This window comes from Hemitrygon akajei, chromosome 29, assembly GCF_048418815.1.
Source record: "Hemitrygon akajei chromosome 29, sHemAka1.3, whole genome shotgun sequence".
Taxonomy (NCBI): domain Eukaryota; kingdom Metazoa; phylum Chordata; class Chondrichthyes; order Myliobatiformes; family Dasyatidae; genus Hemitrygon; species Hemitrygon akajei.
This window is the reverse complement of record NC_133152.1, coordinates 30,954,398-30,971,621: the sequence shown is the minus strand read 5'-3', so window position 1 is coordinate 30,971,621 and position 17,224 is coordinate 30,954,398. Positions and strand designations below refer to the sequence as shown.

At 43.8% G+C, this 17,224-nt stretch overlaps 1 protein-coding gene across 9 annotated transcripts in view; it reads left to right on the top strand.

Moving 5' to 3' along the window:
* The window catches only part of plch2a (phospholipase C, eta 2a), a 324,151-nt gene extending 314,505 nt beyond the window's left edge, over positions 1-9,646 (top strand). For 8 of the 9 annotated variants that reach the window (XM_073032106.1, XM_073032111.1, XM_073032109.1 and 5 more), the window contains one exon: positions 2,808-9,646. In XM_073032106.1, the coding sequence (XP_072888207.1) occupies positions 2,808-4,651 (1,844 nt within the window). In that variant the 3' untranslated portion in view covers positions 4,652-9,646. The remainder of the gene's footprint in view (positions 1-2,807) is intronic. The other variant, XM_073032112.1, reaches the window with a different exon arrangement.
* The last annotated feature ends 7,578 nt before the right edge of the window (positions 9,647-17,224 follow it).

Sequence of the window (17,224 nt, the reverse complement as noted above, 5' to 3'; positions counted from 1 at the left end):
CATTAAATCCTTCAGCGGTACATGTTAAAAGAAATGATATCTTGCAAAAGAATTCCAAACAAAACAAACACTATTCAATCAATACTATTTAAATCATCCCAGGGCAAGCAAACTTCAAGGTTATTTCTTCACAGAAAAGTCAGGATTAGGGCGAATATTGCTACATCTGAGGCAAAATTACTATTATGCTCCAATAACCTGCTCTGAAAATTTAGGACATGCACAGTAACAAGTCCACCCATCGGTGGCATCACCAATGCCCTGATAAGGCAATATGGCAAAAAGTACTGTGTAAGTTTTGAACAAATGAATCTCCTTGCTCCTGGATATCTGCTGCAGGTGAAACAGCTGCTTCTAACAGTAGTGGTCCTTGACTCAGCTCCTTTGAGTAATCATTGAAGTGGAGTGGCCTTACATTAGAACAATATCAACTTTCAAGAGGACTGGTCAATTGCCAGCTGTTTTGTTCTCTGAGGCACTGCGGTGATTCTTTCCGGAAGATGATAGTGTGCTCATTGTACATGGTGTGGCTAATACTCAAATCAATCAATACAGGCCCAGGAGATGGCCATTAAGATCTGGGTTGCAAATCTCCTGAATTTACACTGCCTACTTCCCACAAAAAAGCATTTTGCCCTTTGTCTCAATGTTACTTTTAAGAAGTTGCTGGATGTGTAAATTGATTACTCATTGCTACAAAAAGTTAGGTTAGGGTTTCTAATAAATACCAGCCTGGTAATTCTTCAGGATAGCTAATCAAAGCTAATCACAGGTTCAGTGTGAAGAAAAGTCATTCCTGCACAGCCCATAATTGTTTGTTTACTTCCCTTTCCTCGTGATCTAAGCATCCCTTTCTTTCCCTTTTCAACCCACTTTCTGTACTTGTCTTGAGTTTAACTCGCCCTCCGTCTCCATCACCCCTCGACCTTTTTTCTTCTCAATTCCTAGGCCTCATTGGTTGACAAGAGTTAAGGTTGGGCTCATCACCTACTGAGCTCCCATTTGCCTGTTTCTGTTCATCCATTGTTTTCAGCCCGTCATCCAGCTTGTCACCACATTGGGCATTTTCAACAGTTGGCAAACAGTGCCAAACGTGAGCTGTTTGGCCGCATCAACTCTTGCCTCTTGTGCTTCACTGCACTCCATTGAACTATGCCATGCTGAATAATGCTGAGCCGCATAGGCCTGCTGCACTCCTTCCCTATGATGTAGAAGGAGGCCAATTGGTCCATCTGATCAATGCTGGCCCTTGAAGCAATCCCAGCAGTCCCATTCCCTTGCTATCTCTTCTTCCACTCGTGCTCATTAACTCCTCCCTGATATCCCCACTGGCCATTTACGACAAGGCTTACAGTGGCCATTTAACCTACCAACCAGTCTTTAGATGTGAGTGGACTCTGGAGCAAAATGGCCACAAAGTGTATGTACCGATAGCTCAGGAAGTCAGAAGCAAACCTGGGTTACTGTGGCTGTGAGACAGCTGCACTACCGTCAGAGTCACTGACCAGTCCAGTGGACTATGCTGTGTCAAACTGTGCTGCCTCACTGTGTTGGAGTGTGGCATTGGACTGATGCGTGGTGTTGTATTGGTGTGTGGTGCGTTGGACTGTGCTGTGTCGGACTGGGCTGCTCTGGACTGTGTTATGAGATGGTGCTGGTGCGTGCTACGTTGGCCTGTGCTGTGTGTTAGTTTGTGTTGTGTTTATGCGTGCTGGGTGGGTACTGTGACGGAGTGCATTGCAATGTACTGCTGTAGGCCTGTGCTGGACAGCTCTGTGTTCATTTTCTATTAAAGGAGCAGTTGCTAACATCCAATGGAAGTCTCAATTTCTCCGGTAGCCAATTGTTTGTGGTTACAAATCATTGCTGGCTGTGTCAACTGGTTTACTGTGAGTTCATTAACCACCAGAGAAATTACATTTTGAAATTGAAAGAGGCAAAGCAATTGATTTAGGAATGATCACTAACAGAGCAAATGCCTTTCAAAAATGAAACAAATTGCTTTTTCAAAGGCGTGTGTTACTTAAGCCACTAAAAGAACAACTTTTTACCTCGGGTATTATTGGGTAGGAAGAGTTCTTGATTTCACTGGATGTGCTGTCTGTATCAATGTTTGAAGTGTGTGTAAATGTTAATAACTTTGCGAGGACCTGAGGCAAAATAAAACTCCCTGTGTTCCTCAAGCACCAGTTCATCGGTTTGTGTCCCTGTCAGAAATGTGGGAAGGTGCATGGGAGTTCTGAGCTAATGGTTCAGGTGCACTGCCTGGGATCTCTCTCTGGCAGGGCCCAATGAGCTAGGAGTTCCAGAGTCAGGCCTAGAAAGTTACACAGCACAGCAAAAGATCATTCGGCCAAGGTGGTGAGAATCATCTAAGAGTCCTTCAGACCATTTCTGAGTCCTCCCTCCAGAAGCACTCATCCTGCCAGGCTCCCTGCTGCTGCAATCAGCTCTGGTGTTTCCTCGACTGTGGAGAGTCCCTCGGCCATTGGTGAGACTCACCCATGGAAACACTGCCTCCCTGAAGTCAAATCCTTGGCCCGAGCAACAGCCTTGAGAATGTCAGGGGAAGAAGTTGGACGTGTAACAGCACTTTGACCCCGGTGATGCAATGATGCTGATTGGCTCCTTGACTTTGCCTGCCTTCCATTCATTGGTTTAGTATTGTGATGTTTGTTGAGATACTGTGAAATGCCTTTGTCTGCATGTCATCCAGATCATGTCATACCCTCACACTGTGGGCTGGGATGGGACGGGACAGAAGTGGGCTGATAGTTATTGACTGCCTCCTTCTCTTCCTCTTGCAGGTGTCCAGCCATTCTCATATCCACCTCCAAGTGTCCCCATGCACACTCTCGAAACCATTACTGAAGAATCTATGCATTCCGAGGGTAAACCTTGCACTGCCTCCCAGCGGATTCCCTCAGCCACTGTGAGCAGCTCAAGAGAAGAAACCAGCGCACCAACAGCACATCCGGTTCCAGAAACGAGTCAGTCATCACCAGAATCCGAGGCTGATGACGGAGCAATAAACGCCCCAGGTACTTGCCTTGGTGTGGAACAGCTGGGAAATGGAACTCTTGTCCTAAGCCCGGACGTCCTCACGGGAGGCACCAAGCAAGGGGAGACCCCTGGCCCTCACGCTTGCCTGTCATCAAGTCTCTACCATGATTCTCAGGGGAGTGACGAACCTTCCCATAATTCTGCTGATGACACCATTTTGTGCACTGCTGCCAGTCCCTCCTCAGATACGCTGAGCTCCTCCCCAGCTACCGGGGATGCCTCGGTGGCACCGTGTAGCCAAGAACAGGGGAGAACCAGACAGCCCGCTGGCCACCCGGCTCAACCTGAAGCTTCTCCCGCAGGAGCCCCAGCCGAGACTCCTAGGCAGGAGGCACCTTGTGAAAGATTTGGTGTCAGAGAGGCAGCTGAATCCCCAGCAGGTCCAGCTGCTGACATGATACGTGATGCTCACGGCAGCCTGGGTAAAAGCATCCCCAGCTGTCAGGTTAAGAGAAGTGTTCAGTCTGGCATGGCGCGAAGTGTCAGTTGCGATGGGCGTCTAATTCAAGGTCAGCAGCCACTATTAGTATCTCCTGTGCAACCATGCATTTCCCCAGTTCCTGCTGTGTCATCTGATGTGACTATGAACGACAGAATCTGGTGCAAACTGGACTCTAGCAGCCACAGGGATAGTATGTCCTCTTCGTCCAGCATGTCCTCGAATGACACGGTCATTGACGTGTCCTTGCCCAGTCTGGCTAGGAAGAGCCTGTCCGACCTCACCACCAGGCAGAGTGTAACCCTGGAAGGGCTTTTCATGGATAAACAAATGCGGCCCCGGTCAGCTACAGTTGGCCGTGAAATGCTTGCTATAGTCAGCAAAAGCAAGTCGAATCCTAATCTGAGATCCGATGCTGACCAACAACCCATCGATGACCTACAACCCATCGATGACCTACAACCCATTGATGACCTACAACCCAAGCCCTTGTCAAAGTCATCACCGGTCCCTTTCCAGACAAACTCCAGGAGGCACACTTGGAGTAGGCTGTATATGGAGAGCCTCAAACAGTCTTTGCCGGTTCTGAAGTCAATAACGCAGAACGCGAAGGGAGCCGACAGTGTGAGCAAGTCGAAAAGCCTGGGTGACCTGACCTCCGAGGATATTGTGGCCAGCTTTGACAGCAAGTACAGGAGCATCAGCCGCAACTTCATCACCAGGCCCATGCGGGAGCAGCGCCGGGCGGCCGGGATGAAGGCACCCCTGAAGGATGACCTGACAGAGCAGCTGAGGAGGATCACCAGCTTCGAGCGGGAGAACGACATTACCTCCCCCACGGCAGAGCAGCTGCCCGAGGCCGAGGAGGGCAGCCCTGTTGTCCTTCGCAGGTTTTCGTCACGGAGCCAGAGTCGGGTGCGGTACATCGCCAACCGGGCGAAGCAGGCGCAGGAGCGAAAGAGGCTGTCCGAGTTGGCGCAAGCCAACAAGTCTCTGACCGAACTGGGAGAGAGGGGCAACCCTGAGGGGGCCTGCTGTATCTCCAAGAGTATTTGCATGGACCTAGCCTCGCCACAACTAGCCCCAGGGGGCAAAGTCCCACCAACAATTGGCACTGAAGCTGAAGTCTACTTCATGCTGAAACTTTAACACCCATTTTAAAACAATTTCTACAATCCAGGCTGTAGATTTCAAATGAGTTGTTCCACTCCAAACACTGCATAAAGACAATGGCCTTAGGGGCGGGTCCAATTTCTAAAGAGCTGGAAATTTGTGCTTTTATTTTGTTGCACTTTTTGCGTGCCATACTTTGCACAAACACGTGGTTTGCACAGGAAATTGAAGCATTTTCCATGATACCATCCACATAGAAGGATGCGTCAAAAAGTGTACATAGATTTTGAGTGTGCGGAGAGAGCGGGAAAGAGAGATAGAGAGAGAGAGAGAGAGCACAGGAAGGAGTGACAGAGGGAGAGAATCAATTCAGCTTTCAAGAGCAAATCAGTAACGAAGTCTTCCTCCCATTGGTGGGGACGTGAGTCATGTGATGGTATCCAATGGTTCTCAGTCCTGAGTTGGTCATGCACAAACGTCTTAAATTCTCCTAAGTTCACGTTATGTTCAAACACCTTTCCTTCCCACCCTTAATTAGATCAGTGATGAACATTTCCAAATTATATTTAAAAAAATATATACACGTATGAGAATAAAATACTGCACGATACTATTGATTTTATTTAAAATATAATTCCTTTTGATTGTTTTAAACAAAATATCACAAAAAACATGAAAATTCAATATATTTCATAAATGTGCAGTTGTGTTTACAAAGCATACCTCCCAACACAATCTTTTAAATGTTGCATGTTTTTTTACAATGCCGTGTATTTAATACACAATTAAGAATGGCTTCAGAAGCATAGATTTAAAATTCCACTGTGCACGAAGGTGCATCGCAGCTGTGTTGGTCACTATGTTATCTCTTCCATTTGCAGCTGTAACCGGGCAGATGTTTTCAAGGACACTGGTTAATGTTAGGCTGTGGTGCTTCCAGTGGATAAAGGCTCCCTCTGAATATTCAGAGGTCGCCCAAGAGCCTGATCCAGGCAGCAGAATCGACTGATCGAAAAGCGATATGCTAATCAAGGAAAAGAAATGAGAGCGAATCTCTGATCTCTGTTCACTGTGTGGTGCTAATAATCACAGGCATGTGGACACTCAGAACAAGGGGACCTTGAGCATGTTCTGACTTTCAATGACAGCTTGCTCATCTATGGTTCTGTGTCAAAAAAGCATATTGATTCCTTGTTTGTGAAATTTGCAAAAGACCCCCAGCCTCCCCAGAACTGCACAAGTTCCAGATTCTCACTACCCTTTATCTGAACGGGGGCTTCCTGATAAAACCTCTGAATGATTTTAAAGTTTGCCCTGTTTCCCAGAGCCCTGTCCCCTACCAGAAGAAATAATTCCTATTTACTGTACCATCTCCTATTCACTCAACATAACTAATAGTGCTCTGGAAAAAGACTATTTTCTGTGTGCAAATTGCAATAAAAGTGATTTAACCTATTGAAATAATCCATCACTTCCAAGTGAAGTGGCCCCCATGGTGAGCATGGACCAAGCATATCCATCATAATGCATATCCATACATTAGCACACCTGATTTTTTCCCCTGAAACTCTTAAAGAGTAAGAACTGTTTTCACTTTCAGTGATTTCTGAGTGGCAAAAATGTTGGTTGAACTCTTTTTCTGGAGATCTAGTTATGGTAGTGTCCAGCCTTGGCCTGGTGACCATGGAGCAGGAGCGGACAATGAGCCTACCACTTGATCACGAGTAGCTCATGCAGATGAGGAAATCCACTGGGAGCTGGACTTGGTACATGAGTGGCCTGGAGTTCCAAGGCCAAATCTTACCCCCTTCAACCATGCTGTCGTACCTGGACTCGCAGTATCAATTAACCCTCTTCTTTCAGGTCATCTGAGCAGCAGAAATCCACCTCCTCTCACAGTACCAATCACAGAAAGACTGCAGGCTTCCAGCAGTGCCACAACCCCACCCACCACACAGACCTTTCCCTCAACAGAAAGGACTTCTACTCCCCAAATGCGTAAGCAGTAGTGAATATGTGGAGGACTTTCCTAATTATGTTTTTGGGAAGCCCATGTGACTCGTATATCATCAGGGTGACCACACAGCGAGATGGCTTCTGGGAGACAGCACTGCCCTATCTTTCCACCAATTCAGTCTCTTCCAGTATCTGAAGCCCCCATTTCCTCATTGACAGTAGCTGTTCTGCAGAGAGTGCATGCAAGGCCCTTTGCCTGTATTACTGCATTTCGGCATTCAGCTGAGTGCGGTCTTATCTGCAACTGCAGGGTCTGCTTTAGTATGTTCCGGACATGTTGACACCACGTCAAATGTAGTTTTTGGACTATTACCCAATTCTTTGCAAGAGAAACCAAATGGGTGCTTGACCAGGATCGCCTATCAAACTGTCGGAGCTTGCTGTGCCCAATGAGATGGTGTTTCTCTCTGTATGAGCAACTTCAGAGAGCTTCAATGACTGCAACGCTCTTTGGAAATTCTAACAAGGCTGTGAAGGGTGCAACAAAAATGCAACTCTTTCATTTAAAAAAAAGTAGATCAGATGTCTCTATAATTTTACAGAAAGAAAGGAGATGAGCCCAGATCCACCCCTGGTCTGTGACGGCACGGAGAATGAGAACTTAACTGGTGTTTCAGGCACTTCTGTCTTCTCCCAAAAGAATTCCGAGGAAATTAATCGGGGCTTCTCCGAGCTTCTGCCTGTCCACTGCTTTGCCTTGAGCTTTCAGCTGGTGGTTCTCCAGGAAAAAGAGCAGATCCTACCATGTCAGGTTTACGTCACTGAGCTGTACTGTGAAAAAAATACTGCCCATTACCACAGTGGATGGAGACCGTCTCGGCACCTCTGATCCAATCTGAGGACCCAACACACCCTAAGAAGATGCAGCAATAAGGCAGTTGTTGTTTCAGCCAGTCCCCATCAACTGGTCAATATATGAGTTTGTCAGACTGGCTTTGTCACTGGCATCAGTGTTTCAATCTCCATATTGGGTGTGGCCAATATCCGCATAGTACACTTACATCAGCTTATTCATTTCTGCCCACTTGTCTCAGGAGCAGTCTCCATTCATAGTGTGTCAGTAACATTGCAGATACGAGTCAGGACACTTCACGGGAAGATTATCAGAGCAAAATCACACTGAGTCACGTGCAGAGCTTAGTCAAAGAGGTAAGTTTGAAACAGCATCTGAAAAGTGGAAAGTTGAGAGAGAAAATTCTGGAGCCTGGGAAATTGTAAGCTGCTGGACAATGTTCCCTCAAAGGACTGTAGAGGACTCAGAGGACTGTGGAACTTTAGGTGGCAAAGGATGGCTTGATGAGATGAAGATCAGATGGGTGTAACATTGCAAAAGCACATATACTGCCTGAAAGCCAGACAGTGGTGGTTTTCATGCTCTCCACAGGATCTATCCCACCAGCTCCCTATCAACAGTTCCTTCGTTCCTTTCTCCATCACCCAGCCATGAATGTTCCAGTGCAATCTCCCTCAGTTCAGTTCAGCTGGATTTCATGTATTAACCATTTGCTTTTACAAGTTATATTCTATAAATCTCCTTTTGGATTTTTTGCAAACCTTATTTTCAAGTTCCATGACTTTGCAACCAGCTGGAAACAAGCTCCTTTTAAAAAGTTCAAAGTAAATTTATTATCAAAGTACGTATATGTCACCATATACCACCCTGAGATTCATTTTCTTGCAGGCATTCACAGTAGAAGAACTATAATAGAATCACTGTTTTAAAAAATCTACACACAAGCAGACTGACAAATAACCAATGTGCAAAAGACATACTGTGCAAATACAAAATAAAACAACTAATAATAAGTAAATAAATAATACTGAGAACATGATTTATAGAGCCCTTGAAAGTGGGTCCATAGGTTGCATTCAGTGATCACTTCAAACCTGTGGTGAGCTAAGTATCTATGCTGGTTCAGGAAACTGAAGATTAAAGTGTAATAGCTGTTCCTGAACCTGGCGGTTATGGGACCTAATCTCCTGTATCTGCTTTCTTGTGCAGCGCTCCTTGTAAATAAGCTCAGTGATGGTGAGGGCTTTTCCTGTGATGGATGGGTTGAATCCACCACTCCTGGTAGGTCTTTCCATTCTTGGACTTCGGTGTTTCCATACCAAGACATGATGCAACCAGTCAGGACACTCTCCACTGTGCATCTACAGAAGGTCAATGGTTTCTTCACCTTATTAAACTGTTTCATAAATTTAAAAATCCTTTTTTTCTCCTTGGGTCATTCCCTTTTCCAGTGGAAAGAGCTGTAGGCTTTCCTATACCTTCTGGTTTCGTTGTTGCTGATTGGGTCGCTGTCCATCAGGAAGAGGCCTGTTCAGCAGTAAATATTTACACCATCTCCACATCTAGACATCTCACAGATACCCAAAGTAACTGGAAGGAAACTATCATTGTACCTACCACATTCCCCCCTACCCCAGCTGATATGAAAAATTCCAAAATTATGGATTCAATTATGGTTGACACACAAATTGTAGACCCCACAAATTGATTAACACTTTAACTCATTAACCATTTCCAGAAATGTCTGCCTCTTCAATTGTTAGTGTTTTAGTTTGCTGCTATAACTTGCAGTAACACAACAGGTGCACTGGCCATTTGCATGAGAAATCATTTCAACCACATGTTGTTAAATATTGTTAATATGTAAGCTTTTCACAAAAAATGGCAAAAGGAACCATTTTACAGCTGAAATGTACACTGGAAATATTTTTAATTTTACTTGTTTATTTTTAATGTCTATTCAAAAGTAATAATTGAATGTTTCAGCACATAAAATGTTTTGTTTGCTGATATCTTGGATGTAATATTTCAAATGAAACAGTTTCTTCCATGTACATTAATGAGGGTTGTGAATGTCATATGTCCATATTGCAAAAAAAACTACAGAAAAGAAATATGTAACTTACTACTACTTTGATAATTCTGCAACAGCTAAGATTTTGAACATAATTTGTAACTGAAATATTATATCAATCAAATAAAATGCAATGGAGTTTGCTGTACTTGTCTTCATTTCAGGTGTATTCTGTTCGGTTCTAGTCAACTCATTAGAGAAAGAGAAAAAGATTGTGGAAGCTCTATAGAGGGTACAGGGGAGATTTACCAGGATGCTACCTGGATTGGAGAACATGTCTTATGAGGAAAGGTTGAGCGAGCTAAGGCTTTTAACTTTATAGTGAAGGAGAGTGAGAGGTGGCTTGATTGAGGTGTGTAAGATAATAAGAGGCATAGATTGAGTGAAAAGAGCAAGACTTTTTTTTCCAGGTGGAAATGGTTGACATGAGGGGGCATAATTTTAAGGTGATTGGAGGAAAGTGAAAGGGGAGGTTTTTATACACAGAGTGTGACTGTGTGAAGCCAAGGTGATGGGAGAGACAAGATACTTTAGGGAGTTTTAAGAGACTCTTAGATAGGCACATGTATGGAAGAAAAATTGAAGGCAATGTGGGAGGGAAGGGTTAGATTGATCTTCCAGTAGATTAATGGGTGGCACAACATTGTGGGCCGAAGGGCCTGTACCTTTCTGTGTTCTATGTATTATGGAGACCCCCCCCCGCACCCACCCACAACACAAAAGTAATAAGGGACAGAAGTAGCTTTTGAGGAGTGAGGTTGTGAAGAGAAAAAACACAGCCGTGGAGTTAACATAGAGCTTGAAGGATAGCAAAGTACAGCAAAACTGACAACAAAGGCTTCAAAAATAGAATAGTAACAGAAACTTGCAAGCAATATCGAAATTAGACCAAAATCTTTTATATATTTATTTAGGGAAATGTGGTCTGGAGCAAAGTACACCCTGGAGAATTGACAACTGCTGATAATATAGCCAGGGAATTATAGGTCCGCTTATAAATAAATGGAATTAAAGACAGTGAGTGAGTACTGTGAAATTGTCAGTTGATCAGAAGTAGGTAGAAACTGCACTTTTTGAAGAGGCCGTCTTTGTGTGATATTTGTATAAACCTCCAGAAGGCAGTTGATACGAGCCTAGTTAACCAATGTGAAAGCTCATGGTACTGAGGCAAACGGTTCTGATTAGGAAATTGGCTCCGTGACAGGAAGCAGAGATTATAGAGTCATAGAAAATTGCGTCACAGAATCAAGCCTTTCGGCCCATCTAGACTGTGCTGTACTTATACTGTCTAGTCCCATCAACCTGCACCCAGACCATAGCCCTCCATACCCCTCCCTTCCATGTACCAATCCAAACTTCTCTTGGACCAGGAGTTCCCAAGCTTTATTGTACTATGGACCCCTGCCACCCCCAACCTTGGTGTCATCTGCAAAGTTGCTGATCCAGTTAAACCACATTGTCATCCAGATTGTTGAGACAGATGACAAACAACAACAGACTTAGCACTCCAGGCAAAGGAAAAGCTACCACTCTCCGGCTTCTCCCACAAAGCCAACATCTAATCCAACTGACAACCTCATCTTGAACGTTGAGTGCCTGAACCTTCTTGACCAACATCTCAAGGGGAACCTTTTCTAATGCCTTGCTGAAGCCCATGTAGACAACATCCATTGCCTTCCTTTCATCAACCTACCACACACAAAGCCATGCTGACTAATCAGTCCCTGTTTATCCAAATACTCGTATATCCAGTCCCTTAGAATACCTTCCAATAACTTTCCCACTACTGATGTCAGGCTCACTGGCCTATCATTTCCCTGTTTATTCTTAGAGCCTTTCTTAAACATTAGAATAACATTAGCTATCCTCCACTCCTCCAGTACCTCACCTGTCACTAAGGATGATTCTAAAAATCACTGCTAGGGCCCCTGCAATTTCTGCACTTGCTTCCCACAGGGTCCGAGGGAGTACCATGTCAAACCCTGGGAATTTGTCCACGTTGCCTCAAGACAGCAATCATGCCCCCCTCTGTAATCTGTACAGTCTCCATGCTGCTGCTTTGCCTCACTTCCATAGACTTTGTGTCCATCTCCTGAATAAATACTGATGCAGAAAATCCATTTGATTTTTGATGTTGATGAGGGGAATGGCCACAGGGGCACTCTGCATTGGATGTTTAACCCCTTTCCCCTTCCTGTCACCCAGTTTCCTGCATCCTGAACGTTGGGTGTTACTACCTCTCTATACATCCTATCCATCACCCCCTCAGCCTCCCGAATGATCCGGAGTCCATCCAGTTTCAGCACCAACTCCTTAACATGGAGTGCTTGCAAGTGAAATCGTCAGGGACTCAGGAGGTCTCCCTGCCTTCCCACATCCCGCAAGAGATGGGTGTGGCATCCCTACTGCTCTGACTGGGCAATTATAAAGAAGGAAAAAATAAATAAACTGAAAATAAACTCTACCTGCAGCATTTTGCCTTCTCTCATTCAAGCCTCTCCTTGCTGAAGCCTCTAAGAGCTAAAACCTTAAATCCTTTAACACTGTCAACTCCAACAATAGCCACTCTGCTTGCCCCCGCCTTATCTTTATTTTGATTATTTTTATTTGAACCCCGATCTCTGACTGATCACTGTTCGAACACCAAAGCTCCCATGAAGCGCTGTTTTTTTAAACTATCGACCTGTGTGAGTCACCTCTTCTCTCACTTCCGATCTTTGATTAGTATAATGAACAGGGGTTCACATTGACTGGATGTGACTAACGAGATTCAACATGCATCTTTACTGGGGCTCCAATTTTTCCCACGAAATGATTCAGATAAAGGATTAGAAAGTTACCTTTCCAAATCTGCTGGTGACACAGAAGAATATGGAATTACACTATAAGTGGCATAGATAGTACAAAATTTTTTGGATGTATTTATAGATTAAATCGAAAGGATTCAACATTTAAGTGAATGGTACTCATCATCATCATTATGTACCATATCGTATGACGTAGGTGATCATGATTGTTCTTGGCAAATTTTTCTACAGAAGTGGTTTGCCATTGCCGCCTTCTGAGCAGTGTCTTTAGAAAATGGGTGACCCCAGCCATTATCAACACTCTTCAGAGATTGTCCGCCTGGAGACAATGCTCACATAAACAGGACCTGTGATACGCACCAGCTGCTCATACGACCATCCACCACCTGCTCACATGGCTTCACTTGACCCTGATCAGGGTATTAAGCAAGTGCTACACCTTACCCAAGGGTGACCTGCAGGCTAGCGGAGGGAAAGAACGCCTCACACTTCCTTTGGTTGAGACATAACTCCATCCTGCTACCCACAAGGCAACTTCTCCCCTGAAACAACTTAGATAAAGGCTTAGAAAGACACCTTTTCAAACCTGCTGGTGACAGAAAGGAAGATGGAATTACAGTATAATCGACATAGATAGTACAAAATCATTAGGATGTATTTGTAGATTAAATTTTAAAGATTCAACATATACATAAAAGATACTATGAGCTTCTAAAACAGCTTCAAGTACTCAATAAATACTGAAACGTTAAAAGCAACAGCAGTCCAAAGAGACTTAGAGAGTCCATAGAGATCATTAAAATTTCAAGATTCAAGATTCACGATTGTTTATTGACATTCTTCAGTACACAAGTGCAAAGGAGAATGAAATGATTGCTATTCAGAATCCGAGGCTGCATAAGAAAGCAGAATAAGCAAAAAAACACAATATAAATATAAAAGCAACCCTATTAAACACAATGTACATCACATAAGATAGCTCTGACATGAAATGATAGAGCAACAAAGCAACACTTGGCACGAGGAACTCTTCGAGTAGCAGCAGGGCCTATAAAACACAGTAGGACAGTGACTGTGTCAGTGTAGGTGTGAGGTGTGGAGTGAAAGTGTAAAGTGGCAGGGCAGGGGGATGAAGGGTGCTGAGGGACTGTGGAGAGGAGTAGTTGATGTGGATGTAGTGGTGGTGGGGGTGGTGGAGTGAGATAATGGTTGGGTTCATGGGCAAGTACGGTAAATTGAAAGGCCAAAATTATGATACTCTTTAATATCTAGATGTCTAGAATCAAAGCCTTTAAAACATATGTTGCATAAATACAAAGTCCTGGTTCAACATTCACTCAGTGGCCACTTTATTAGGTTCCTCTTGTACCAAATGAAGTGGCCTCTGAGCGTAGGTTCATGGTTTCCTGCTGCTATAGCCCATCCACTTCAAGGTTTGACGTGTTGTGCACTAAGAGATGGTCTCCTGCACACCACTGTGGTTACAGGTGGTTATGTCACCTTCCTGTCATAGAAACATAGAAAGCCTACAGCACAATACAGGCCCTTCGGCCCACAAGGCTGTGCCGAACATGTCCTTACCTTAGATCTACCTAGGCTTACCCATAGCCCTCTATTTTTCTAAGCTCCATTTACCTATCCAGAAGTCTCTTAAAAGACCCTATCGTCAGCTTGAACCACCCTGGCCATTCTCCTCTGACCTCTCTCATTAACAAGGTGTTTTCGCCCACAGAACTGCTGCTCACTGGATGTGTTTTGTTTATTGACCATTCTCTGTAAACCCTTGGGGAAGAAGCCGTGTTAAAGATCAGTCCTGATGTCATTGATCAGCAGCACAGCCTGAAAGGGTTAACTGGCCTGTTCCTGTTTCTCCACCACACCAATGAGATACTGTGGCAAAATAACATAACATCAAATGATGTGGCCAGCTCCTAATGAGAAGACTTCTCTCTTGTATCACTTTACAGAACCACACGATACTGGTATTGCCCTATATTAATCTGTAAAATAAATTCCATATTGATACCGCTTTGCTATTAACCCAAAGATAAATGCATAGGGCTTCTAGGCTCAGAAATTTCCGAACCAAAATCAGAATCAGATTTAACATTGTGGAATTTGGCACATGTCATGAAATTTCGTGCTTTGCAGCAGTAGTACATTTGTTAAAGTCTTTCTGCAGCCTCTCTGCTTCCTTAACACTACCTGCCCCTTCAGCCGTCCTTTAATGCCAACAAACCTGGCCACAAAGCTGTCAATTCTGTCATCCAAATCATGGGCATACAAATTAAAAAGAAGTAGTGCAGCCTCTGTGGAACACCACTAGTCACCAGCAGCCAATCAGAAAAGGTCCCCTTTATTCCCAACTCTTCGCCTCATGCCAATCAATGCTTTATCGATGCTAATATCTTTTCTATAATACCCTGAGCTCCTAACTTGTTAAGGATGTGCGACACCTTGTCAAAGGCCTTCTGAAAATCCAACTACACAACATCCACCAGTTCTCCTGTGTCTATCCTGCTTGTTATTTCTTCAAAGAAATCCAAGAGATATGTCAGGCAAGATTTTCCTTTAAGGAAATTTTGCTGACTTCAGCCTATTTTATTATGTGCCTCCAAGTACCCCCAAACCACATCCTTATCAATTGATCTAACATCTTCCCAACCACTGAGGTCAGGCTAATTGGTCTATAATTTCCTTTCTTCTTCCTCTCTCCCTTCTTGAAGAGTGGAGTGACATTTGCAATTTTCTAGTCCTCCAGAACCATTCCAGAATCTATTGGTTCTTGAAAGATAATTTCTAATCCCTCCACAATCTCTTCAGCTACCTCTTTCAGAACCTTAGGGTGTAGTCCATCTGGTCCAGTTGACTTATCTACCTTCAGACCTTTCAGTTTCCTAAGCACCATCTCCCTAGTAATTAGTAACTACAGTCACTTCTGCCCCCTGACTCTCAAACTTCTGGCATACACGAGTGTCTTCCACAGTGAAGACTGATGCAGAATACTTACTCACTTCTTCTGCCATTTCTTTATCTCCCATTACTACCTCTCAAGCGTCATTTTCCTGTGGTTAATATCTACTCTCGCCTCTCTTTTGCTCTTTCTATAACTGAAAAAACCTCTGGTATCCTCTTCGATATTATTGGTTAGTTTACCTTCATATTTCATCTTTTCCCCTCCTTCTGGCTTTTCTTAGTTGCCTTCTGTTTGTTTTTCTTTTAAAGTTTCCCAACCCTCTAACTTCTCACTAATTTTTGCTCTATCATATGCCCTCTCCTTTGCTTTCATCTTGGCTTTGATTTCCCTTGTCAGCCATGGTTGTGTCATCTTGCCTTTCGAATGCTTCTTCTTTGAGTTGTATCCATCCTGCGCCGTCCAAATTGCTCTCAGAAACTCCAGTCATTGCTGCTGTGCCACCATCCTTGTTGGTTCACTTCCAATCAACTTTAGCCAGCTTCCCTCTTGTGCCTCTGTAATCCCCTTTACTCCACTGTAATCTGACTTTAGCTTCTCCTCCTCAAATTGCAGGGTGAATTCTATCATTATGATCACTGTCTCTTAAGAGTTCCTTTACCTTAAGCTCCCTAATCAAATCTGGTTCGTTACACAACACCCAATCCAGAATCCCTTAGAGGGATCAACCACAAGCTGCTCTAAAAAGCCATCTTGTAGACATTCTACAAATTCTCTTTTGGGATCCAGCACCAACCTGATTTTCCCAACCTTCCTCCATATTGAAAATCCCACATAGCTTGCCGCTTTAACATGCTTTTTTAATCTCCCATTGTAATTTGCAGCCCGCGTACTGGCTACTGTTCAGAGGCCAGAATTTAACACATCAGGGTCTTTTTACCCTTGCGGTTTCTTAACTCTACCCACAAGGATTCTAAATCTTCCAATCATATGTCGTCTCTTTTTAAGGATTTGATTTCATTTTTACCTACAAAGCCACACTACCCCCTCTGCCTACCTGCCTGTCCTTTCAATACAGTATGCTCCCTTGACTGTTAAGCTTCAAACTATAATCTTCTTTCAGCCATGTCTTGGTGATGCCCACAAAGTCACACCTGTCAATCTCTAAATGCACTACAAGATCCTTTATCTTATTCCATATACCGCACGTGCATTCAAATATAACACCTTCAGTCCTGTATCTGCCTCTCTTTTTGATTTTGTCAATCACCCTTTTCAATTTTGTCCCCCTTTTATACTGCAACACATCCCACTTCAATTTTGCCCTATTATCTGCCTGTCCTTCCTGATAGTCTCACTACATACTGCTTCTGCTGCTAAACCAACACTATCACTTCAGTTCCTATCCTTCTGCCAAGTTACTTTAAACCCTCCTCATCAGCCCTAGAAAACCTGCCTGCGAGGATATTGGACCCCCTCAGGCTCAGATGTTAACCCTCGCTTTTGTACACGACTTACCTTTTCCAGAAGAGATCCCAATGATCCAGAAATCTGAAACTCTGACCGCTGCACCAGTTTCTCAGCCACACGTTCATCTGCCAAATCATCCTATCCTTGGTGTGACTGATGAGACCCTGAAGGCACCTATACTAGGGCTTCAACTTTTCCCATGAAAAAAACTGAGATAAAGGCTTAGAAAGTAATCTTTTCAGATCTGCTGGTGACACAAAGGAAGATGCAATTACAGTATAATTGGCATAGATAGTACAACATCATTAGGATGTATTTGTAGATTAAATTAAAAAGATTCAATGTACACATAAAAGGTACTATGAGTTCTAAAACAGCTTCAAGTACTCAATAAATAGTGAAATGTCAGAAGCAACAGCAGTCCAAAGAGACTTAGAGAGCCAATGTATATAAATCATCAAAATTCTAAGATTCAAAACTGCTTATTGTCACTTTTCAGTACACAAGTGTAAAGGAGAAGGAAATGACTGCTATC